The sequence below is a fragment of the Mustelus asterias genome, unplaced genomic scaffold (assembly GCF_964213995.1).
Source record: "Mustelus asterias unplaced genomic scaffold, sMusAst1.hap1.1 HAP1_SCAFFOLD_482, whole genome shotgun sequence".
Taxonomy (NCBI): Eukaryota; Metazoa; Chordata; class Chondrichthyes; order Carcharhiniformes; family Triakidae; genus Mustelus; species Mustelus asterias.
Genome location: NW_027590434.1, coordinates 145 through 25,693, shown reverse-complemented (window position 1 = coordinate 25,693; position 25,549 = coordinate 145). Strand labels below are relative to the sequence as shown.

Below are 25,549 nucleotides of genomic sequence, written 5' to 3'. Positions count from 1 at the left end.
TTTAATTTTCACACATGCCATTGTGAAAACACATGCACAAGTGACAAGATAAACTCCAAACCTCCTGAAATGACAATCGCTCACCAATAAAACCCACTGTGGAGTACTGATTGTCACACCCGTGACTCTGGTCTGGAATATATTTACACGTTGGCTATAGTACAAAGGGCGGGTATCAAATAAGACACAGAAACAAGTCCAGTGACATTCTACCCACTCCCTGGGGCAGACGACGGGACTGTCATTGGGGAGCCCAAGCAGCTATCACAACCTCACCCCTCGGTGCGGAGATGCCGGCGTTGGACTGGGGTGGGGCACAGTAAGAAGTCTCACAACACACCAGGCTAAAGTCCAACAGATTTATTTGGAGTCACGAGCTTTCGGAGCGCCGCTCCTTCATCATCCTTCACCACTCACCTGATGAAGGAGCAACGCTCCGAAAACTCGTGATTCCAAATAAACCTGTTGGGACTTTAGCTTGGTGTTGGGACTTCTTACCGAACCTCATCCACAGCAACTGGCTGTGGGGCAGAGGGCGGAAAGGTAAGAATTCTTACTTTTCTTAAGTCAGGGGTACAATTAACGAGCTTCCACAAACAGCAACTCGATAACGACTAGATATCTACTTTGGCAATGCTGACAGAAGGATCAATTTTGACCAACACACACAGGGGATGGGGGGGGGGGAACTCCCCTGCTCACAGGGGGAGGGGGGGGGGGGAACTCCCCTGCTACTCTTCCTCAGCTCTACAGCACTTCAGGATGCCTTTTTTTTTTAAAATAAAGTTTATTTATTAGTCACAAGTAAGGCTTACACTAACACTGCAATGAAGTTACTGTGAAATTCCCCGAGTCGCCACAGTCCGGCATCTGTTTGGGTCAATGCACTCTAACCAGCACGTCTTTCAGACTGTGGGAGGAAACCCACGCAGACACGGGGAGAACGTGCAGACTCCACACAGACAGTGCCCCAAGCCGTGGATCGAACCCGGGTCCCTGGTGCTGTGAAGCAGCAGTGCGAACCCACTGTGCCACCGTGTCGCCTTGGGAGCTGCTATATAACTGCAAGGTTGCCCTTTTTATATACAAAAAAAAAACGCAATAAAGCCCTGGATCTACTCATCACCCCTTCCGGAGTATCGTACATTTACAGAGTGGACGCGTGATACTGCAAACACACATTTTCTTCCAGATGCTGTGAATAAAGGACAAACAAAAACCCAAACAAGCCTCAAAACCCAATACAGCACATACATATAAAATTACAGAATAAATACAGCACGGGAGGCCAGTCAGCCCATCGCACTCCTGCCAGCCCTTTGCAAGAGTTATCCAATCATCCCCACCACTCCTACACATGTACGCAATACATTATCTGACATAAATTATCTGCAGCAGGAAATATCAGAAGGTACAAGCAAAGAGATTGATGGCTTCACGGATCTGAAACCACTCAGGGAATCACATCCCCAGCAAAGTTTTTATTCTTGATTTATGAACCACTCCACTGGAAGCCCTTGGCAGCGCCTCACAAATGCAACCAAATAGATGACGTATATAATATCGCTATATACACAAGAGGCAATAAATAGAAAAGCTGAGGGGGGGGGCGGTGACTCATCATTCACAGTGCTTCCAACAAACATCCCATTTACAGAAGACACACTCTGAGGAGTCAGTTCACAACTCATATCAGTCAACTGATTCGTGTTAAATATATATATTATATACACAGCAATGGATAAAAGTATCAGGAGTTTCCCCACATCATTGTGGGCTCTGAATCTAATCAAAGATCTCGTCACCTACAGTCTGACAGGCTCACGGCAGCAGGAGACAGTGACTTTCCCTCCGCCAAACTGGTGGCTGGCCCTGCCTGGAACGCGTACGGACCCCCAGACTCTGATCTGGGGGGGTGGGGGCTCGGATTGCTCCTGGCATCAGAAAAAGGAAGGTCACCCATGTAGAATGGGATGAATCTGAGCAGGATGTTTGGGGATGGGGGCGGATTAGAACTGGGCGGCAGTCACTTAGAGAGGGTCCACTTTATTCCATCCTTCGACAATCTTTGGCGGGGGGGGTTCCCAGCTCTTGTCCGACTCCACAAAGCTGCCTATTGGACTGTCCAATGGTGTGAGACGGCGAGGGTGTTTTTTCTTTAAGAGGGCTGCTGCAGTGATCGGATAGAATATCAGCAGACATGAAAAAAGCTGACACACTGTCACGACACACACACGGGGAAATAGGAGATCGTGAGATACCCGACCTCCCAGATCTCACCTTGGGTGGGGTTTAAGAGGTCAACGCTGCGGTGACCAGGGCATCACCTCTCACCCTCTCAGACCCAGATCGGAGGACGACCTCCTCTGCCGAGTGGAGGCCTCCCCTTGACTCATCGGTCAGAGTGACGGCAGTACAACCAACCCTGCTCAGAATGGCTACCCAACCCCACTGGCTCCTGGTAGGCTACCAGCTCTTGGAAGGCCAGAGGTGCATGGAGGGGGGAGGAGGAGGAGGCCATTCAGCCCCTCGAGCTTGCTCCAGCTCTGAGCTGTACCTCTACTCCAGTTCCCTGCCTTCGCTCCAGGCATCAATTATACAGGTTGCGTAAAAACGTAGACGAGCCCAGTCACTGAAGCTTCAGCCCAGTCCCCAGTGACCCCCCCAGCCTTACGGGTGGGAGCTGTGGAGGGGGGACGAGAAACCCAAACTCCCAAAACAAATTTTAAAAAACACAATCATATTCGCGAGCTGCAGTCTTTAACAGCAGGATTTTCCAAAAGTATAATTTCATTAATCAATAAGTTTTATCCGAGCAATTTCTACGCTGAATATTTTGGATTCTAAGTGAATCATACCATCGGCTGCGAGCTGCGTACTGCTCCTAACACTCCACCGGAGATCACTAGCCTGGTCACCCATAAACAAGAGAGCCAACTCCTCTGCAACTGGGGCAAAGAAAGGGCTCATTTAAAAATAAAAGTGTGGGCTTTTGGACAGGAAAACATCAGCATCGAGGAATGAACACACTTTGGCACCGATTAGACGCGGTACAAAGCTCTCTCCGATCTGTCGCAATTCCCAATCCCAACCTCAGATATCCCTCCGGCCGCCCTGCACTCCAGCAGACGGTCCGCAGCAGAACTACGGGCAGCTGCGTGTGTTGCGAGGGCAGGAGGAGGTTCAAACATGTCCCGAACTCAGTTCACGTTGGGAAACATTGCACACTGGGGCGAGGAGAAATGGCCCATCCATTATAGAGACTCAGTTCAGGGCCAGAGCGGAAAACAAACAGGGGCTTATAGCAACACAAAGATAACCGATGAGAACATGTATTTGTTTCGAAGATCCTTTGCCTTTGACATTATACCTGGTGTGAGTTGCTAGAATCACTGCTCCTTCTAAACCCCACGCTCTCTCCTGCTAGACACTGCTTAAAACAGGATTCACTGCTCCTCTCTGTACAGATCATGCACGTCCTCGCGCTCCCCCCCAACCCAGCGTCTGGGTGGGCCAGCTAAGCGAGGGTCTTCTTCCCGCCTCTCCAGACCCCGTCACTCCAGCTCACACCTCGATGTGGACGTCCGACCCTTTCCCCTCTTTCAGCAGCAGATCCTCCTGCTTCATTTTGGGCTTCTCGGCGCGTGTGTGCCATACCAGAACCTGGGGAACGGGACAACAGCCATTAGTGCCAAGAGCACGCGCCCAGAATCCCTACAGGACAACAGCCCGTCAGTGCCGAGAGCACTCGCCCAGAATCCCTACAGGACAACAGCCCGTCAGTGCCGAGAGCACTCGCCCAGAATCCCTGCAGGACAACAGCCCGTCAGTGCCGAGAGCACACGCCCAGAATCCCGACAGGACAACAGCCCGTCAGTGCCGAGAGCACTTGCCCAGAATCCCTACAGGACAACAGCCCGTCAGTGCCGAGAGCACTCGCCCAGAATCCCTACAGGACAACAGCCCGTCAGTGCCGAGAGCACTTGCCCAGAATCCCTACAGGACAACAGCCCGTCAGTGCCGAGAGCACTCGCCCAGAATCCCTACAGGACAACAGCCCGTCAGTGCCGAGAGCATCCGCCCAGAATCCCTACAGGACAACAGCCCGTCAGTGCCGAGAGCACTTGCCCAGAATCCCTACAGGACAACAGCCCGTCAGTGCCGAGAGCACTCGCCCAGAATCCCTGCAGGACAACAGCCCGTCAGTGCCGAGAGCACTCGCCCAGAATCCCTACAGGACAACAGCCCGTCAGTGCCGAGAGCACTCGCCCAGAATCCCTACAGGACAACAGCCCGTCAGTGCCGAGAGCACTCGCCCAGAATCCCTACAGGACAACAGCCCGTCAGTGCCGAGAGCACTTGCCCAGAATCCCGACAGGACAACAGCCCGTCAGTGCCGAGAGCATCCGCCCAGAATCCCGACAGGACAACAGCCCGTCAGTGCCGAGAGCATCCGCCCAGAATCCCGACAGGACAACAGCCCGTCAGTGCCGAGAGCATCCGCCCAGAATCCCTACAGGGCAGGAGGTGGCCAACCGGCCCAGTGAGTCTGCACCGACTGTCCGACAGAGCAGCCCATCCACGCCTTCCCACCCTATCCCCATATCCCCAGCACATTTCATTGGATCTCAGTGCAGGAGGTGGCCATTCGGCCCAACAAGCCTGCAGCAACTCTCTGACAGAGCATCTTACTCAGGCCCTAGCCACGTAACCCCACATATTTACCTCTCAAATCCCCCTAACCCACACAGCTTTGGACACTAAGGGACAATTAAACATGGCCAATACCCCTGACCTGCACATCTTTGGACACTAAGGGACAATTTAGCACGGCCAATCCACACATCTTTGGACTGTGGGAGGAAACCGGAGCACCCGGAGAAAACCCACGCAGACACGGGGAGAACGTGCAGACTCCACACAGTCACCCGAGTCCAGAATTGAACCCGGGTCCCTGGCACTGAGGCAGCAGTGCTAATCACTGTGCCACTCTTTACCATGGCTAATCCATCTAACCTATACATCTTTGGACAAGATGATCAACCCGTCCTGGCAGGAGGTACAGCAGAACGCGCAGCAAGCAGTCTACTTTACAGCAGAGTCCACTTCCCCAGCAAGTAGCAGAATCTATTTGAACAGAGTCTCTATGCACTGTAGCAAAGGGAACTCACGACCAAAACTACAGCAGACATCATCCATAAACCCAGGGTTATTTCTACAGCAAGATACAGCGAGAGGAGGATAATTACTTGATACAAATTAGGATGCATAAAATCAACCACAGTGTGATTCATTGAATCACTGAATCCCTACGTCTTGGGTGCCTCACAGCAAGAAGGTTAACAACACCAGGTTAAAATCCAACAGGTTTATTTGGTAGCAAAAGCCACACAAGCTTTCGGAGCCCCGAGCCCCTTCTTCAGGCGCCTCACAGCGCCAGGGACCCGGATGTCTCGGATCGTGTTTTCGGGATCCTTAAGGGGGGAGGGAGACCATTTGGTCATAGCAACTAGAATCAGGAGGAGGCCATTCAGCCCTTCGAGCCTGCTCCATCATTCATTATGATCATGGCTGATTTTCAAATTAAATATCCTGATACCCCCCCCTTTCCCCCTGATATCCCTCGATCCCTTTAGCCCCAAGAGCATCATAGAATCATACAGTACAAAATGAGGCCATTCGGCCCATCGAGTCTGCACCCAGGCTCTATCCCCATAACCTCATACATTTACCCTGCTAATACCCCTGATACGAGGGGGCAATTCAGCATGGCCAATCCACCTAACCCGCACATCTTTGGGGTGTGGGAGAAAACCAGAGGAAGCCCACGCAGACACAGGGAGAATGTGCAAACTCCACAGTGACCTTTGACAAGGTACCGCATGGAGTGGACGTGGAGAGGATGTTTCCACTAGTGGGAAAAACTAGAACCAGAGGGCACAACCTCAGGCTGAAGGGACGTTCCTTTAAAACAGAGATGAGGAGGAATTTCTTTCAGTGGTGAATCTGTGGAACTCTTTGCCGCAGAAGGCTGTGGAGGCCGGGTCATTGAGTGTCTTTAAGACAGAGATAGATAGGTTCTTGATTAATAAGGGGATCAGGGGTTATGGGGAAAAGGCAGGAGAATGGGGATGGGAAAAATATCAGCCATGACTGAATGTCGGAGCAGACTCGATGGGCCGAGTGGTCTAATTCTGCTCCTGTGTCTTATGGTCGGTTGTTGCGCAAGGTTAAATCTCAAGGGATCCAGGGTGAGATAGCTAAATGGATACAAAATTGGCTTGATGACAGAAGTCAGAGGGTGGTTGTAGAGGGTTGTTTTTCAAACTGGAGGCCTGTGACCAGCGGTGTGCCTCAGGGATCAGTGCTGGGTCCACTATTATTTGTCATTTATATTAATGATTTGGATGAGAATATAGGAGGCATGGTTTGTAAGTTTGCAGATGACACCAAGATTGGTGGCATAGTGGACAGTGAAGGTTATCTAGGATTGCAACGGGATCTTGATCAATTGGGCCAGTGGGCTGACAAATGGCAGATGGAGTTCAATTTAGATAAATATGGGGTGATGCATTTTGGTAGATTGAACCAGGCCAGGACTTACTTAGTTAATGGTAGGGCGTTGGGGAAAGTTACAGAACAAAGAGATCTAGATGTACAGGTTCATAGCTCCTTGAAGTCACAGATGGACAGAGTGGTGAAGAAGGCATTCGGCATGCTTGGTTTCACCGGTCAGAACACTGAATACAGGAGTTGGGACGTCTTGTTGAAGTTGTACAAGACATTGGTAAGGTCACACTTGGAATACTGTGTACAGTTCTGGTCATCCTATCATAGAAAGGATATTAAACTAGAAAGAGTGCAGAAAAGATTTACTAGAATGCTACCGGGACTTGATGGATTGAGTTATAAGGAGAGGCTGGATAGACTGGGACTTTTTTCTGTGGAGCGTAGGAGGCTGAGGGGTGACCTTATAGAGGTCTATAAAATAATGAGGGACATAGATCAGCTAGATAGTCAATATCTTTTCCCAAAGGTAGGGGAGTCTAAAACTAGAGGGCATCGGTTTAAGATGAGGGGAAAGATACACAAGTGTCCAGAGGGGCAATTTTTTCACACAGAGGATATCTGGAACAAGCTGCCAGAGGCAGTCGTAGAGGCGGATACAATTTTGTCTTTTAAAAAGCGTTTAGACAGTTACATGGGTAAGATGAGTATAGAGGGATATGGGCCAAATGCCGGCAATTGGGACTAGCTTAGGGGTTTAAAACAAAAGGGCCCCATGGACATGTTGGGCTGAAGGGCCTGTTTCCATGCTGTAAACCTCTGTGACCCAAGCCGGGAATTGAACCCAGATCCCTGGCGCTGAGAGGCTGCAGTGTTAACCACCGTGCTACTATGGCGCTCCATGATCTCCAGGCAAGAGAATTATCCTATTATCTACATTCTGCCTGGGATGCTTGGTTGTCATCAAGTGCAACAGCCATTCAGAGATGACGAGTTCAGTAAATGAGTTCCCCAGTGTGACACTGAAGGGGAGAGGGGGGAGGCTCCGTTCCAGCTTTCAGGGCCAATACATGCGAGAGAGGATGTGACAGGTTATGGAGCAAAGGTGGGGAACGCGCTTTGAGATATGTTCAGTGATTAACGGGGAGGATGGAGTTCCCAAACCACCGCTAAAGGTTGCAACATGTTCCAACATGCCAGTGAACATAAATGCAATTTACTCGCATGGTGCCCAGGGAGGAGAGTCTGTGATAATGCGGAGAGACAGGAGTATCTGGGACTGCTCACCAGAGAGCTTAAGGAGAGAGTTAATCAAGGTGTTCAAAATCAGGAAGGGTTTGGAAAGAGTAAATAAGAAAGTGCTTCCAGTGGCAGGAGGGGGGACAGCACAGTGACACAGTGGTTAGCACTGCTGCCTCTCAACACCAGGGGCCCGGGTTCAATAACTGACTTGGGTCACTGTCTGTGTGGAGTCTGCACGTTCTCCCCATGTCTGCATGGGTTTTTTTCAGTTTCCTCCCACAGTCTGAAAGATGTGCTGGTTAGGGGCATCGTCCATATTAAATTTTCCATCAGGTGTACCCGAACAGGCGCCGGAGTGTGGCGACTAGGGGAATATCACAGTAACTTCATTGCGGTGTTAATGTAAGCCTTACTTGTGACTGATAAATAAACTTTACTTTAAACGTTTCCTCTTGTGGGGCAATCTGGAACAAGAGGTCACAGGTATAGCTTGCGAGATGGTAGATTTAACACTGAGATGAGGAGGAACTACTTCTCACAGAGGGTGGTGAATTTGTGGAACTCACTGCCCCATCGCGCGGTGGAGTCTGAATCATTGGATAGTTTCAAGAGGGAGGTAGACATATTTCTAATTAAAAATGGGATAAGGGGATATGGGGAACAGATGGGGAGGTGGATTTGAGACCAGGGAGAGAGCAGCCAGGATCTGATTGAGTGTCGGAGCGGCTCGAAGGGGGGGAGGGGGGGGGGGGGGGGGCGGAGAGATGAGAAGAATGTTTCCTTTTACACACACAGCTGCAATCAGGAATGGGAGGTGGAAGCTGATCCATTATTGCGGATTTCCGCAGAGTTCAAGGCGATGGCTAATCGCCACCTTCTCAGGGGCAATTAGGGATGGGCAGTAAATGGCAGCCTTGCCAGGGACACCCACATCCCACAAATACTTGTTTGTTTTAATAAAGTAACATTAATGAGGGATTTGAAGGGACAAAATTCACAGGGCTATGGGGAAGGGTGGGAGAGAGAGAACTCTACCACAGAGCCAGCAGTGTATTGATGGGCTGAATGGCCTCCTCCAGTGCCGAATCACTGCATGAATTAATATTGTGAACGGTTAGGAATACAAGACCCGCGTGAAGTGGGATATTCATTTAATTCCTTTGGCGGCACAGTGGGTTAGCACTGCTGCCTCACAGCACCAGGGACCCGGGGCAGCACGGTGCCACGGTGGTTAGCACTGCTGCCTCACAGCGCCAGGGACCCGGGGCAGCACGGTGGTTAGCACTGCTGCCTCACAGCGCCAGGGACCCGGGGCAGCACGGTGGTTAGCACTGCTGCCTCACAGAGCCAGGGACCCGGGGCAGCACGGTGGCAAGCACTGCTGCCTCACAGAGCCAGGGACCCGGGGCAGCACAGTGGCTAGCACTGCTGCCTCACAGCACCAGGGACCCGGGGTGGCACGGTGGCAGTGGTTAGCACTGCTGCCTCACAGCACCAGGGACCCGGGGCAGCACGGTGCCACGGTGGTTAGCACTGCTGCCTCACAGCGCCAGGGACCCGGGGAAGCACGGTGGCAAGCACTGCTGCCTCACAGAGCCAGGGACCCGGGGCGGCACGGTGGCACAGTGGCTAGCACTGCTGCCTCACAGCACCAGGGACCCGGGGTGGCACGGTGGCAGTGGTTAGCACTGCTGCCTCACAGCACCAGGGACCCGGGGCAGCACGGTGCCACGGTGGTTAGCACTGCTGCCTCACAGTGCCAGGGACCCGGGGCAGCACGATGGCAAGCACTGCTGCCTCACAGAGCCAGGGACCCGGGGCGGCACGGTGGCACAGTGGTTAGCACTGCTGCCTCACAGCGCCAGGGACCCGGGGCAGCACGGTGGCAAGCACTGCTGCCTCACAGCGCCAGGGACCCGGGGCAGCACGGTGACACAGTGGTTAGCACTGCTGCCTCACAGCGCCAGGGACCCAGGGCGGCACGGTGGCACAGTGGTTAGCACTGCTGCCTCACAGCACCAGGGACCCGGGGCGGCACGGTGACACAGTGGGTTAGCACTGCTGCCTCACAGCACCAGGGACCCGGGGCAGCACGGTGACACAGTGGTTAGCACTGCTGCCTCACAGCACCAGGGACCCGGGGCGGCACGGTGGCACAATGGTTAGCACTGCTGCTTCACAGCGCCAGGGACCCAGGTTCGATTCCCGGCTTGGGTCACTGTCTGTGTGGAGTCTGCACGTTCTCCCCATGTCTGCGTGGGTTTCCTCCGGGTGCTCCGGTTTCATCCCACAGTCCAAAGATGTGCAGGTTAGGTGAATTGGACATTCTAAATTGACCCTTAGGGAGACTAGCTAGGGTAAATGTGTGGGGTTGTGGGGATAGGACCTAAGTGGGATTGTTGTCAGTGCAGACTTGATGGCCCGAATAGCCTCCTTCTGTACAGTAGGGATTCCACGATTCTGTCTTTGTTTCAGATTCTAGCATCCGCGGTATTTTGTTTTTATTCCATGTGTTCACCCCGCTAATCCCCCTGACATTAACGGGTAATTTAGCCTGGCCAATCAACCTAACCTGCACATCTTTGGAGTGTGGGAGAAAACAGGAGCACCCGGAGGAAACCCACGCAGACACGGGGAGAACGTGCAAACTCCTCACAGACAGTGACCGAGGCCAGGTCCACAGTGCTGTGGGGCAGCAGTGCTAACCACTGTGCTATCCAATGATTTCTTGTACTAAGGCTGCTTGTTTAGTTCAGGCTGTGGAGAGATGGAGGCAGAACGTGGACAAGCTACAGGAGTGATCTTTGGAATTGGAGGTGGGGGATTTCAGGATGGAAAGATCCACTCTGAAGTACACAGGGTGATAATGAGATTGGAAGTTTAAAGCTGGAAGTGTGATGATTGTTCAAGGAAAGAGAAATTCTTTCCACACAGTGAGGCAGTGTTGCAGTTACCAGGATTCTGGATCAGATTGAGACATCTCATGGGTGCAGAGGGAGCGTTCTCATTGTTCGACCGGAGCAAGGGAGGGAGGAGCGATTTGTGGCTGGAGTAAAAAGGGTAAGGGATTGACTTTATTTTCCTTTCCTTTTCGCGGGGTTTCTTTTTTTCCTAGTTTAAAGTGAAAAGCGGAAGTAGGCCGGCCGCGGGGTGACCTGGGAAGGAATTTTTAATTTATTTTTAATATAAGCGCGCGGGAGGTTTAAAAAGTAGGCCGCACTATCCAGTGGGCAGCGTGGTTAGCGGGCGGCGGAGAGAGCAGGGAGCAGAGTGAGGGCTGAAGGGCTTTGGCTCAACGGGCTTAGGCGGAAACGGGTGAGGCAGGGTAGGTTTAGTTCTTAGTTTTTAAAAACTTAAAAGCAAAGCAAACAAAATAAGGATGGAGGGTCATGTGATGTGTTGTTTCTGCATGAAGTGGGAGCTGGTGGACCCCATTGTGGCTCCCAGTGAGCCATCCCAGGGTACTAAAAGAAACGGCAGAAGAAATAGCAAATGCATTAGCTGTAATTTATCAAAATTCACTGGACTCTGGGGTGGTGCCAGCTGATTGGAAAACAGCTAATGTGACGCCACTGTTTAAAAAAGGAGGTAGACAAAAGGCAGGTAACTACAGGCCGGTTAGCTTAACATCCGTAGTTGGGAAAATGCTGGAATCTATAATTAAGGAAGAAATAGCAGGACACCTGGAAAAGAATGGTTCAATCAAGCAGACGCAGCATGGATTCATGAGGGGAAAGTCATGTTTGACTAATTTACTGGAATTTTTTGAGGATATAACGAGTGCGGTTGACAGAGGGGAACCGGTGGATGTGGTGTTTTTAGATTTCCAGAAGGCATTCGATAAGGTGCCTCACAAAAGGTTGCTGCATAAGATAAAGGTACACGGAGTTGGGGGTAAAGTGTTAGCGTGGATTGGGGATTGGCTATCTAACAGAAAGCAGAGAGTCGGAATAAATGGGTGCTTTTCCGGTTGGCAATCAGTGACCAGTGGCGTGCCGCAGGGATCAGTGCTGGGGCCTCAACTGTTTACCAAATACATAGACGATCTGGAGGAGGGGACCGAGTGTAGGGTAACAAAGTTTGTGGATGACACGAAGATGAGTGGGAAAGCAAATTGCGTGGAGGACACAGAGAGTCTGCAGAGAGATTTGGATAGGCTAAGTGAGTGGGCAAGGATCTGGCAGATGGAGTATAACGTTGGTAAGTGTGAGGTTATCCACTTTGGGAGGAATAATAGTCAAATGGACTCTTATTTAAATGGTGAAAAATTACAACATGCTACTGTGCAGAGGGACCTGGGGGTCCTTGTGCATGAATCACAAAAACTCAGTTTGCAGGTGCAGCAGGTGATCAAGGCGGCAAATGGAGTGTTGGCCTTTATCGCGAAGGGGATGGAGTATAAAAGCAGGGAGGTCATGCTGCAACTGTACAGGGTACTGGTGAGGCCGCACCTAGAGTACTGTGTACAATTTTGGTCCCCTTATTTAAGAAAGGATATATTAGCTTTGGATGGGGTACAGAGAAGGTTCACCAGGTTGATTCCAGAGATGAAGGGGTTAGCTTATGAGGAGAGATTGAGTAGACTGGGCCTGTACTCACTGGAGTTTAGATGGTTGAGGGGAGATCTTATAGAGGCATAAAGATAATGAAGGGGCTGGATAGGGTAGAAGCAGCGAGGCTATTTCCCCTTACAATGGAAACAAGAACTAGGGGGCATAGCCTCAAAATACAGGGGAGTCAATTTAGAACAGAGTTGAGGAGGGACTTCTTCTCCCAGAGGGTAGTGAATCTTTGGAATTCTCTGCCCAATGAAGCAGTAGAGGCTACCTCGTTAAATGTGTTTAAGTCACAGATAGATAGATTTTTAACCATTAAGGGAATTAAGGGTTATGGGGAGCGGGCGGGTAAGTGGAACTGAACCCACTATCAGATCAGCCATGATCTTATTGAATGGCGGGGCAGGCTTGAGGGGCTAGATGGCCTACTCCTGCTCCTATTTCTTATTAGGATTCAAAGCGGTCTGGTGTTGGGTACCAGGAGATTCGGAGTTAGTGATTGGGAACAAGAAAGGAATTCTAGAATCATAGGATCCCTACAATGGAGAAGGAGGCTATTCGGCCCATCACACCTGGACTGACTTCCTGACAAGAGCATCCCACCTCGGCTCTATCCCTGTGATCCGACGTATTTACCCACTAATCCCGATTGGGGATGATTTCGACCCTCTCAAGTGCACTGGGTCTCTGCTTGTTGACGAGTCCAGGTGGGCGAACCTGCCACTTACCGTGTTGCAGTTGTCAGCCTTGGGCTCGAGCTCCTCGATCGAGACCAGCGACTGCAGTAGGCTGCTCTCCAGGTAGCCCCGCTCCGCGTTGATGTCGAACCTGGCTTCGCGGTTAGCCAGGAGCAGCTGCAAGGCCACGGCGAAGCCTGCCATATCCATGGGGAAGGGACGGTTGGGTTTCCAGGCCGTGTAGAATCCGACCACCTTCCCGTTCTCCACCAGCGGCCTCTCGAAGCGCAGGCCGCCAACCAGGCCCACCGGCCAAACCGAAACGCGCTTCGTCCAACGCATCTGTGGGAAGAGCGAGGCAGGAGGGAGGATTTACAGCACGCTCCCCACCACTTAAAGCACCCGCGACTAAAACAGACGGTCACTTATAACAATCGCAAAATGACCAACATTATCCAGTTCCATCAAGCAATGCTGAGGCAACGGCCTCGTGATATTATCGCTGGACTATTAATCCAGAACCTCAGCGAATGCTCTGGGGACCCGGGTTCGAATCCCGCCACGGCAGATGGTGGAATTTGAATTCAATAAAAAATATCTGGAATTAAGAATCTACCGATGAGAGTGAAACCATTGTCGGAAAAACCCATCTGGGTCACTAATGTCCTTTAGGGAAGGAAAGCTGCCGTCCTTACCCGGTCAGGACGGAGCCTTGTGGTGATGGCACACACTGCTGCCACTGTGCGCTGGTGGAGGGAGTGAATATTTATTTACAATGTGGCACCTGACACTCAGTTGGCGAGTGTTGAGTGACCCCTTTAGGGTGTGGTGGCGTCTGGCTTATGACACCCTTGCTGCACTGAGATCTCCAATGTCGGACTCAAACCGTTCACCCTCCAAGCATCAGCTCCTCCAAGACCATACTATCCCCAGAGTACAGGAGGAGGCCATTCAGCCCATCGAGTCTGCACCGACAACAATCCCATCCTATCCCCGTAACCCCACATATTTACCCTGCTAATCACCCTGACACTAAGGGGCAGGGCCAATCAACCTAACCTGCGCATCTTTGGAGTGTTGGAGGAAACAAAGAACAAAGAACAGTACAGCACAGGAAACAGGCCCTTCGGCCCTCCAAGCCTGTGCCGCTCCTTGGTCCAACTAGACCAATCGTTTGTATCCCTCCATTCCCAGGCTGCTCATGTGACTATCCAGGTAAGTCTTAAACGATGTCAGCGTGCCTGCCTCCACCACCCTACTTGGCAGTGCATTCCAGGCCCCCACCACCCTCTGTGTAAAAAACGTCCCTCTGATGTCTGAGTTATACTTCGCCCCTCTCAGCTTGAGCCCGTGACCCCTCGTGATCGTCACCTCCGACCTGGGAAAAAGCTTCCCACTGTTCACCCTATCTATACCCTTCATAATCTTGTATACCTCTATCAGATCTCCCCTCATTCTCCGTCTTTCCAAGGAGAACAACCCCAGTCTACCCAATCTCTCCTCATAGCTAAGACCCTCCATACCAGGCAACATCCTGGTAAACCTTCTCTGCACTCTCTCTAACGCCTCCACGTCCTTCTGGTAGTGCGGCGACCAGAACTGGACGCAGTACTCCAAATGCGGCCTAACCAGCGTTCTATACAGCTGCATCATCAGACTCCAGCTTTTATACTCTATACCCCGTCCTATAAAGGCAAGCATACCATATGCCTTCTTCACCACCTTCTCCACCTGTGTTGCCACCTTCAAGGATTTGTGGACTTGCACACCTAGGTCCCTCTGTGTTTCTATACTCCTGATGACTCTGCCATTTATTGCATAACTCCTCCCTACATTATTTCTTCCAAAATGCATCACTTCGCATTTATCCGGATTAAATTCCATCTGCCACCTCTCCACCCAATTTTCCAGCCTATCTATATCCTGCTGTATTGCCCGACAATGCTCTTCGCTATCCGCAATTCCAGCCATCTTCGTGTCATCCGCAAACTTGCTGATTACACCAGTTACACCTTCTTCCAAATCATTTATATATATCACAAATAGCAGAGGTCCCAGTACAGAGCCCTGCGGAACACCACTGGTCACAGACCTCCAGCCGGAAAAAGACCCTTCGACCACTACCCTCTGTCTCCTATGGCCAGAGCACCCGGAGGAAACCCACGGAGACACGGGGAGAATGTGCAAACTCCACACAGACAGTGACCCAAGCCGGGAATCGAACCCGGGTCCCTGGTGCTGTGAGGCAGCAGCGCTAACCCACTGTGTCACCGTGCCGCCCTGGGTCCCTGGCGCTGTGAGGGCAGCAGTGCTAACCACTGTGTCACCGTGCTGCCCCGGGTCCCTGGTGCTGTGAGGCAGCAGCGCTAACCCACTGTGTCACCGTGCCGCCCTGGGTCCCTGGCGCTGTGAGGGCAGCAGTGCTAACCACTGTGCCGCCTGTAAGATGCTGTTGTCTGTATCCTAGCTCGCACAATATCCCATTCATCCAGTATCCTGGTCTTCACTGATCTCCGCACAATCCCAATTTTAATCGCTCTACATCGACAGCTCTGCCTATAGTTGGTTGGGCTCTGAAATTCACTCCCCCTCCCCCCCACCTCTCTCTCCTGCTTTGAGGCTCCTTCGGGTTTTACCATGCTAACAGTGCGATATAACTGCGAGTTTTTGTTCGCAATACGAGTTTCCGGCCCTACCTCTTCGAAGAGCTTCAGGCCATACGTATTGTCATCGTCTGCAAAGTAAACGACTGCCTCTTCGCTGAGCTCACGGTTCTCCCGCAGCCACTGGATCCCGCGGTTCCTCTGCTCCACGCCCCGGGGTTTCAGCCAGTTGGGGTCGCTCTCCCTCAGCTTGTAGATGGTGGGCGTGGGCAGGTTGAGGTGGGTGTAGGACAGGCCGCTCTGCACCAACAGGTCAGCCACCAGCTTGGAACGGTTGGCAGCATCTTCCACCACGATCCAGTGGAACCTCTTCACGTGCAGGAATGTCTGGGAGAGGCGGATCAGCTCAGCTTTCTGCACCAACCTGCCGGGGACAAGGAGGCACGAGAGAATTCAGGGACCGAGAGAATTCAGGAAGCGAGGGAACGTGCAAACCGAGTGAGTGCGGAGCGAGGGGTCACTGAGGGAGTGCGGAGCGAGGGGTCACTGAGGGAGTGCGGAGCGAGGGGTCACTGAGGGAGTGCGGAGCGAGGGGTCACTGAGGGAGTGCGGAGCGAGGGGTCACTGAGGGAGTGCGGAGCGAGGGGTCACTGAGGGAGTGCGGAGCGAGGGGTCACTGAGGGAGTGCGGAGCGAGGGGTCACTGAGGGAGTGCGGAGCGAGGGGTCACTGAGGGAGTGCGGAGCGAGGGGTCACTGAGGGAGTGCGGAGCGAGGGGTCACTGAGGGAGTGCGGAGCGAGGGGTCACTGAGGGAGTGCGGAGCGAGGGGTCACTGAGGGAGTGCGGAGCGAGGGGTCACTGAGGGAGTGCGGAGCGAGGGGTCACTGAGGGAGTGCGGAGCGAGGGGTCACTGAGGGAGTGCGGAGCGAGGGGTCACTGAGGGAGTGCGGAGCGAGGGGTCACTGAGGGAGTGCGGAGCGAGGGGTCACTGAGGGAGTGCGGAGCGAGGGGTCACTGAGGGAGTGCGGAGCGAGGGGTCACTGAGGGAGTGCGGAGCGAGGGGTCACTGAGGGAGTGCGGAGCGAGGGGTCACTGAGGGAGTGCGGAGCGAGGGGTCACTGAGGGAGTGCGGAGCGAGGGGTCACTGAGGGAGTGCGGAGCGAGGGGTCACTGAGGTAGTGCGGAGCGAGGGGTCACTGAGGGAGTGCGGAGCGAGGGGTCACTGAGGGAGTGCGGAGCGAGGGGTCACTGAGGGAATGCGGAGCGAGGGGTCACTGAGGGAGTGCGGAGCGAGGGGTCACTGAGGGAGTGCGGAGCGAGGGGTCACTGAGGGAGTGCGGAGCGAGGGGTCACTGAGGGAGTGCGGAGCGAGGGGTCACTGAGGGAGTGCGGAGCGAGGGGTCACTGAGGGAGTGCGGAGCGAGGGGTCACTGAGGGAGTGCGGAGCGAGGGGTCACTGAGGGAGTGCGGAGCGAGGGGTCACTGAGGGAGTGCGGAGCGAGGGGTCACTGAGGGAGTGCGGAGCGAGGGGTCACTGAGGGAGTGCGGAGCGAGGGGTCACTGAGGGAGTGCGGAGCGAGGGGTCACTGAGGGAGTGCGGAGCGAGGGGTCACTGAGGGAGTGCGGAGCGAGGGGTCACTGAGGGAGTGCGGAGCGAGGGGTCACTGAGGGAGTGCGGAGCGAGGGGACACTGAGGGAGTACGGAGCGAGGGGACACTGAGGGAGTGCGGAGCGAGGGGTCACTGAGGGAGTGCGGAGCGAGGGGTCACTGAGGGAGTGCGGAGCGAGGGGTCACTGAGGGAGTGCGGAGCGAGGGGTCACTGAGGGAGTGCGGAGCGAGGGGTCACTGAGGGAGTGCGGAGCGAGGGGTCACTGAGGGAGTGCGGAGCGAGGGGTCACTGAGGGAGTGCGGAGCGAGGGGTCACTGAGGGAGTGCGGAGCGAGGGGTCACTGAGGGAGTGCGGAGCGAGGGGTCACTGAGGGAGTGCGGAGCGAGGGGTCACTGAGGGAGTGCGGAGCGAGGGGTCACTGAGGGAGTGCGGAGCGAGGGGTCACTGAGGGAGTGCGGAGCGAGGGGTCACTGAGGGAGTGCGGAGCGAGGGGTCACTGAGGGAGTGCGGAGCGAGGGGTCACTGAGGGAGTGCGGAGCGAGGGGTCACTGAGGGAGTGCGGAGCGAGGGGTCACTGAGGGAGTGCGGAGCGAGGGGTCACCGAGGGAGTGCGGAGCGAGGGGTCACTGAGGGGTCACTGAGGGAGTGCGGAGTGAGGGGTCACTGAGGGAGTGCGGAGTGAGGGGTCACTGAGGGAGTGCGGAGTGAGGGGTCACTGAGGGAGTGCGGAGTGAGGGGTCACTGAGGGAGTGCGGAGTGAGGGGTCACTGAGGGAGTGCGGAGTGAGGGGTCACTGAGGGAGTGCGGAGTGAGGGGTCACTGAGGGAGTGCGGAGTGAGGGGTCACTGAGGGAGTGCGGAGTGAGGGGTCACTGAGGGAGTGCGGAGTGAGGGGTCACTGAGGGAGTGCGGAGTGAGGGGTCACTGAGGGAGTGCGGAGTGAGGGGTCACTGAGGGAGTGCGGAGTGAGGGGTCACTGAGGGAGTGCGGAGTGAGGGGTCACTGAGGGAGTGCGGAGTGAGGGGTCACTGAGGGAGTGCGGAGTGAGGGGTCACTGAGGGAGTGCGGAGTGAGGGGTCACTGAGGGAGTGCGGAGTGAGGGGTCACTGAGGGAGTGCGGAGTGAGGGGTCACTGAGGGAGTGCGGAGTGAGGGGTCACTGAGGGAGTGCGGAGTGAGGGGTCACTGAGGGAGTGCGGAGTGAGGGGTCACTGAGGGAGTGCGGAGTGAGGGGTCACTGAGGGAGTGCGGAGTGAGGGGTCACTGAGGGAGTGCGGAGTGAGGGGTCACTGAGGGAGTGCGGAGTGAGGGGTCACTGAGGGAGTGCGGAGTGAGGGGTCACTGAGGGAGTGCGGAGTGAGGGGTCACTGAGGGAGTGCGGAGTGAGGGGTCACTGAGGGAGTGCGGAGTGAGGGGTCACTGAGGGAGTGCGGAGTGAGGGGTCACTGAGGGAGTGCGGAGTGAGGGGTCACTGAGGGAGTGCGGAGTGAGGGGTCACTGAGGGAGTGCGGAGTGAGGGGTCACTGAGGGAGTGCGGAGTGAGGGGTCACTGAGGGAGTGCGGAGTGAGGGGTCACTGAGGGAGTGCGGAGTGAGGGGTCACTGAGGGAGTGCGGAGTGAGGGGTCACTGAGGGAGTGCGGAGTGAGGGGTCACTGAGGGAGTGCGGAGTGAGGGGTCACTGAGGGAGTGCGGAGTGAGGGGTCACTGAGGGAGTGCGGAGTGAGGGGTCACTGAGGGAGTGCGGAGTGAGGGGTCACTGAGGGAGTGCGGAGTGAGGGGTCACTGAGGGAGTGCGGAGTGAGGGGTCACTGAGGGAGTGCGGAGTGAGGGGTCACTGAGGGAGTGCGGAGTGAGGGGTCACTGAGGGAGTGCGGAGTGAGGGGTCACTGAGGGAGTGCGGAGTGAGGGGTCACTGAGGGAGTGCGGAGTGAGGGGTCACTGAGGGAGTGCGGAGTGAGGGGTCACTGAGGGAGTGCGGAGTGAGGGGTCACTGAGGGAGTGCGGAGTGAGGGGTCACTGAGGGAGTGCGGAGTGAGGGGTCACTGAGGGAGTGCGGAGTGAGGGGTCACTGAGGGAGTGCGGAGTGAGGGGTCACTGAGGGAGTGCGGAGTGAGGGGTCACTGAGGGAGTGCGGAGTGAGGGGTCACTGAGGGAGTGCGGAGTGAGGGGTCACTGAGGGAGTGCGGAGTGAGGGGTCACTGAGGGAGTGCGGAGTGAGGGGTCACTGAGGGAGTGCGGAGTGAGGGGTCACTGAGGGAGTGCGGAGTGAGGGGTCACTGAGGGAGTGCGGAGTGAGGGGTCACTGAGGGAGTGCGGAGTGAGGGGTCACTGAGGGAGTGCGGAGTGAGGGGTCACTGAGGGAGTGCGGAGTGAGGGGTCACTGAGGGAGTGCGGAGTGAGGGGTCACTGAGGGAGTGCGGAGTGAGGGGTCACTGAGGGAGTGCGGAGTGAGGGGTCACTGAGGGAGTGCGGAGTGAGGGGTCACTGAGGGAGTGCGGAGGGAGGGGTCACTGAGGGAGTGCGGAGTGAGGGGTCACTGAGGGAGTGCGGAGTGAGGGGTCACTGAGGGAGTGCGGAGTGAGGGGTCACTGAGGTAGTGCGGAGTGAGGGATTACTGAGGGAGTGCGTAGTGAATGGTTACTGAGGGAGTGCAGAGTTACTGAGGGAGTGCGTAGTGAGGGATTACTGAGGGAGTGCGTAGTGAGGGATTACTGAGGGAGTGCGTAGTGAGGGATTACTGAGGGAGTGCGGAGGGTGAGGGGTTACTGAGGGAGTGCAGAGTTACTGAGGGAGTGCAGAGTGAGGGGTTACTGCGGGAGTGCGGAAGGTGAGGGGTTAACGCGGGAATGCGGAGGGTGAGGGGTTACTGCAGGAGTGCGGAGTGAGGGATTACTGAGGGAGCGCGGAGGGTGAGGGTTTACTGCGGGAGTGCAGAGTTACTGAGGGAGTGCAGAGTGAGGGGTTACTGCGGGAGTGCGGAGGGTGAGGGTTTACTGCGGGAGTGCGGAGGGTGAGGGTTTACTGCGGGAGTGCGGAGTGAGGGATTACTGAGGGAGCGCGGAGGGTGAGGGTTTACTGCGGGAGTGCGGAGGGTGAGGGGTTACTGAGGGAGTGCGGAGTGAACCAGTGGGGGAGATGAGGAGAATGTTTTTTGCGAGTTGTTGTGATCTGGAAGGTGCTGCCTGAACGGGCGGTGGAAGCAGATTCAACAGGAACTTTCAAAAGTGACTTGGAGAAATACTCAAGATCGGGAAATTTGCCAGGATATGAGTAATTAATTAGGGATTAATTATTTCAGAGCACGCACAGGTACAACAGGCCAAAAAGTCTCATTCTTCTGCGTCAACAGGGGCTCAGTCGCACTCAACTCTGAGTCACAAGGTCCCAGGTTCAGGTCCCACTCCAGGGCTTGAATACAAATATACAGGCTGTCAACGGCTGGCCAGCCAGTGACACCCATGTCCCACGGATAAATGAAAAAATTGAAAAACAGGGAGGGAGTGGGGAATGGGTCTAGAGTGGGAGAGGGAGGGAGGGCATGGGTTTAGAGTGAGAGGGAGTAGGGAATGGGTTTAGAGTGGGAGAGGGAGAGAGGAGGGCATGGGTTTAGAGTGGAAGGGAGTAGGGAATGGGTTTAGAGTGGGAGAGGTGTATAGGGAGTAGGGAATGGGTTTAGAATGGGAGAGAGTAGGGAATGGGTTTAGAGTGGGAGAGAGTAGGGAATGGGTTTAGAGTGGGAGAGAGTAGGGAATAGTTTTAGAGTGGAAGGGAGTAGGGAATGGGTTTAGAGTGGAAGGGAGTAGGGAATGGGTTTAGAGTGGAAGGGAGTAGGGAATGGGTTTAGAGTGGGAGAGGTGTATAGGGAGTAGGGAATGGGTTTAGAATGGGAGAGAGTAGGGAATGGGTTTAGAATGGGAGAGAGTAGGGAATGGGTTTAGAGTGGAAGGGAGTAGGGAATAGTTTTAGAGAGGAAGGGAGTAGGGAATGGGTTTAGAGTGGGAGGGAGTAGGGAATGGGTTTAGAGTGGGAGAGAGTAGGGAATGGGTTTAGAGTGGAAGGGAGTCGGGAATAGTTTTAGAGTGGAAGGGAGTAGGGAATGGGTTTAGAATGGGAGATAGGCAGACAGGGAGTAGGGAATGGGTTTAGAATGGGAGATAGGCAGACAGGGAGTAGGGAATGGGTTTAGAATGGGAGATAGGCAGACAGGGAGTAGGGAATGGGTTTAGAGTGGAAGGGAGTAGGGAATGGGTTTAGAGTGGGAGAGAGTAGGGAATGGGTTTAGAGTGGGAGAGAGTAGGGAATGGGTTTAGAGTGGGAGGGAGTCGGGAATAGTTTTAGAGTGGGAGTAGGGAATGGGTTTAGAATGGGAGATAGGCAGACAGGGGGTAGGGAATGGGTTTAGAGTGGAAGGGAGTAGGGAATGGGTTTAGAGTGGGAGATAGGCAGACAGGGAGTAGGGAATGGGTTTAGAGTGGAAGGGAGTAGGGAATGGGTTTAGAGTGGGAGATAGGCAGACAGGGAGTAGGGAATGGGTTTAGAGTGGAAGGGAGTAGGGAATGGGTTTAGAGTGGGAGAGGCGTACAGGGAGTAGGGAATGGGTACAGAGAGGCTAGTTTCAGTGAAGGGCCTGTCCATACAGATACGAGCCCCAGAGACTCGGTGACCATTAGGAAGAGTCCACACCCTCCCTGTCCCTATATCTCAGCTTGGCGCTGTGCCATACCTGGTGTATGTCGGTGTGATGGCGTAAACAGTCGGCAGAGGCTGTCCGTCCGGTGCTGCAGCTCCTGCCTCCTCGGCTTTCAGCTGCCTCTGCAATTTCTTCACCTCAGCTTGGAGATGCAGCAGCTTCTGGTCCTTCTGCCGAACCAGGTCGTTTGCCGACTTCATCTGTGGCGTGCAGTCACAGGGCTGGCCTGCAGACAAGCCAGAAAAAGGAAATAAACCAACACACAGGACACCGAATGGCCATCAAGTCCTGACTCTGACACATCACCACCTTACTCCCCTCCATCTCCAACACCCTCTCCCTCAGTCCCTCCTCTTTCTCCAGGCACGCGTTCATTCTTCTGGATTTATATTAACAATCACCGTACTTCTTGGACGGAAAGAAGTTCCGCTAGAAAGGGGCGACACAGTGGGTTAGCGCTGCTGCCTCACAGCGCCAGGGACCCAGGTTCGATTCCCGGCTCGGGTCACTGTCTGTGCGGAGTCTGCACGTTCTCCCCGTGTCTGCGTGGGTTTCCTCCGGGTGCTCCGGTTTCCTCCCACACCCCAAAGACGTGCAGGTTAGGTGGATTGGTCGTGCTAAATTGCCCCTTAGTGTCCAAAGATGTGTAGGTTAGGGGGTTTAATGGGTAAATACGTGGGATTAAAGTTAAAATGTATTTATTAGTCACAAGCAGGCTTACGTTAACATTGCAGTGAAGTTACTGTGAAATTCCCCTAGTCGCCCACACTCCGGCGCCTGTTCGGCTCAATGCACCCTAACCAGCACGTCTTTCAGACTGTGGGAGGAAACCGGAGCACCCGGAGGAAACCCACGCAGACACGGGGAGAACGTGCAGACTCCACACAGACAGTGACCCGAGCCGGGAATCGAACCCGGGTCCCTGGCGCTGTGAGGCAGCGGTGCTAACCCTCTGTGCTGCCCAGATTACAGGGATAGAGGCTAGGTGGGATGCTCTGTTGGGGAGTCAGTTCAGGTGTGATGGGCCGAATAGTCTCCTTCTCCATTGTAGGGATCCTATGATTCTAGAATTCCTTTCTTGTTCCTAATCACTAACTCCGAATCTCCTGGTATCCAACACCAGACTGCTTTGAATCATCTGCACCCATGAGATGTCTCAATCTGATCCAGAATCCTGGTAACTGCAACACTGCCTCACTGTGTGGAAAGAATTTCTCTTTCCTTGAACAATCATCACACTTCCAGCTTTAAACTTCCAATCTCATTATCACCCTGTGTACTTCAGAGAGGATCTCTTCATCCTGAAAAGCAACCCCCCCCTCCCCCATTCCAAAGATAACTCCTGTAGCTTGTCTACGTTCTGCCTCTGGTGTTTAAATATCATCCATCTCTCCACAGCCTGAACTAAACACAGCTACATTGCACAAGGAATCTGAATAGCACAGTGGTTAGCACTGCTGCCTCACAGCGCCAGGGACCCGGGGCAGCACGGTGACACAGTGGGTTAGCACTGCTGCCTCACAGCGCCAGGGACCCGGGGCAGCATGGTGGCACAGTGGGTTAGCGCTGCTGCCTCACAGTGCCAGGGACCCGGGGCAGCACGGTGGCACAGTGGTTAGCACTGCTGCCTCACAGCGCCAGGGACCCGGGGCAGCACGGTGGCACAGTGGTTAGCACTGCTGCCTCACAGCGCCAGGGACCCGGGGCAGCACGGTGGCACAGTGGTTAGCACTGCTGCCTCACAGCGCCAGGGACCCGGGGCAGCACGGTGACACAGTGGGTTAGCACTGCTGCCTCACAGCGCCAGGGACCCGGGCAGCACGGTGACACAGTGGGTTAGCACTGCTGCCTCACAGCGCCAGGGACCCGGGGCAGCACGGTGACACAGTGGGTTAGCACTGCTGCCTCACAGCGCCAGGGACCCGGGGCAGCACGGTGACACAGTGGGTTAGCACTGCTGCCTCACAGCGCCAGGGACCCGGGGCAGCACGGTGGCACAGTGGTTAGCACTGCTGCCTCACAGCGCCAGGGACCCGGGGCAGCACGGTGGCACAGTGGTTAGCACTGCTGCCTCACAGCGCCAGGGACCCGGGGCAGCATGGTGACACAGTGGGTTAGCACTGCTGCCTCACAGCGCCAGGGACCCGGGCAGCACGGTGACACAGTGGGTTAGCACTGCTGCCTCACAGCGCCAGGGACCCGGGGCAGCACGGTGACACAGTGGGTTAGCACTGCTGCCTCACAGCGCCAGGGACCCGGGGCAGCACGGTGGCACAGTGGGTTAGCACTGCTGCCTCACAGCGCCAGGGACCCGGGGCAGCACGGTGACACAGTGGGTTAGCACTGCTGCCTCACAGCGCCAGGGACCCGGGGCAGCACGGTGGCACAGTGGTTAGCACTGCTGCCTCACAGCGCCAGGGACCCGGGGCAGCACGGTGACACAGTGGGTTAGCACTGCTGTCTCACAGTGCCAGGGACCCGGGGCAGCACGGTGGCACAGTGGGTTAGCGCTGCTCCCTCACAGTGCCAGGGACCCGGGGCAGCACGGTGACACAGTGGGTTAGCACTGCTGCCTCACAGTGCCAGGGACCCGGGGCAGCACGGTGACACAGTGGGTTAGCACTGCTGCCTCACAGTGCCAGGGACCCGGGGCAGCACGGTGACACAGTGGGTTAGCACTGCTGCCTCACAGCGCCAGGGACCCGGGGCAGCACGGTGACACAGTGGGTTAGCACTGCTGCCTCACAGCGCCAGGGACCCGGGGCAGCACGGTGACACAGTGGGTTAGCACTGCTGCCTCACAGTGCCAGGGACCCGGGGCAGCACGGTGACACAGTGGTTAGCACTGCTGCCTCACAGCGCCAGGGACCCGGGGCAGCACGGTGGCACAGTGGTTAGCACTGCTGCCTCACAGCGCCAGGGACCCGGGGCAGCACGGTGGCACAGTGGTTAGCACTGCTGCCTCACAGCGTTAGGGACCCGGGGCAGCACGGTGACACAGTGGGTTAGCACTGCTGCCTCACAGCGCCAGGGACCCGGGGCAGCACGGTGACACAGTGGGTTAGCACTGCTGCCTCACAGCGCCAGGGACCCGGGGCAGCACGGTGGCACAGTGGTTAGCACTGCTGCCTCACAGCGCCAGGGACCCGGGGCAGCACGGTGACACAGTGGTTAGCACTGCTGCCTCACAGCGCCAGGGACCCGGGTTTGATTCCCAGCCTCGGGTCACTGTCTGTGTGGAGTCTGCACGTTCTCCCCGTGTCTGCGTGGGTTTCCTCCGGCTGCTCCGGTTTCCTCCCACAGTCCAAAGATGTACTACCAGCAACTTCTCGAGATGACTCAGGTTAAGCAATGCTGTGACATTACCACATCGCCAAGAACAAATATACAAAACAATGCTATTCACGCTAGCCTCTCATCCTCTGCCTTTTAGAAACTCCAGCTTTCTCAGCAGCCAGCCACCTGTATCCTGTCTTGCACAGTCCCCTCTGTGGCAAGTTGGTGCTATTCTGCATGGCTTTGGCACATTCTGCAGACACTTCAACCTCTTCTAGGCCTCCTAGCACTGTTTGAGCCTTTGCCCCACTGTTGCTCTTTGACTATTTCTGTCTTATTTCTCAGTACCCCTGTCCTTTATGGACTACTGTGAACCCCCACCACAACTT

The 25,549-nt window shown here is 55.1% G+C and overlaps 1 protein-coding gene across 1 annotated transcript; it reads right to left on the bottom strand.

Annotated features, from left to right (window-relative positions):
- b3gat3 (beta-1,3-glucuronyltransferase 3 (glucuronosyltransferase I)) lies at positions 1-22,105 on the bottom strand. Its single transcript, XM_078204860.1, has 4 exons — positions 21,918-22,105; positions 15,679-16,009; positions 13,034-13,324; positions 1-3,663 (listed from the first exon to the last, which is right to left on the bottom strand). Exons 1-4 carry the CDS (start codon positions 22,082-22,084, stop codon positions 3,565-3,567), a joined length of 888 nt encoding a protein of 295 aa, XP_078060986.1. The 5' UTR covers positions 22,085-22,105; the 3' UTR covers positions 1-3,564.
- Positions 22,106-25,549: the final 3,444 nt, after the last annotated feature.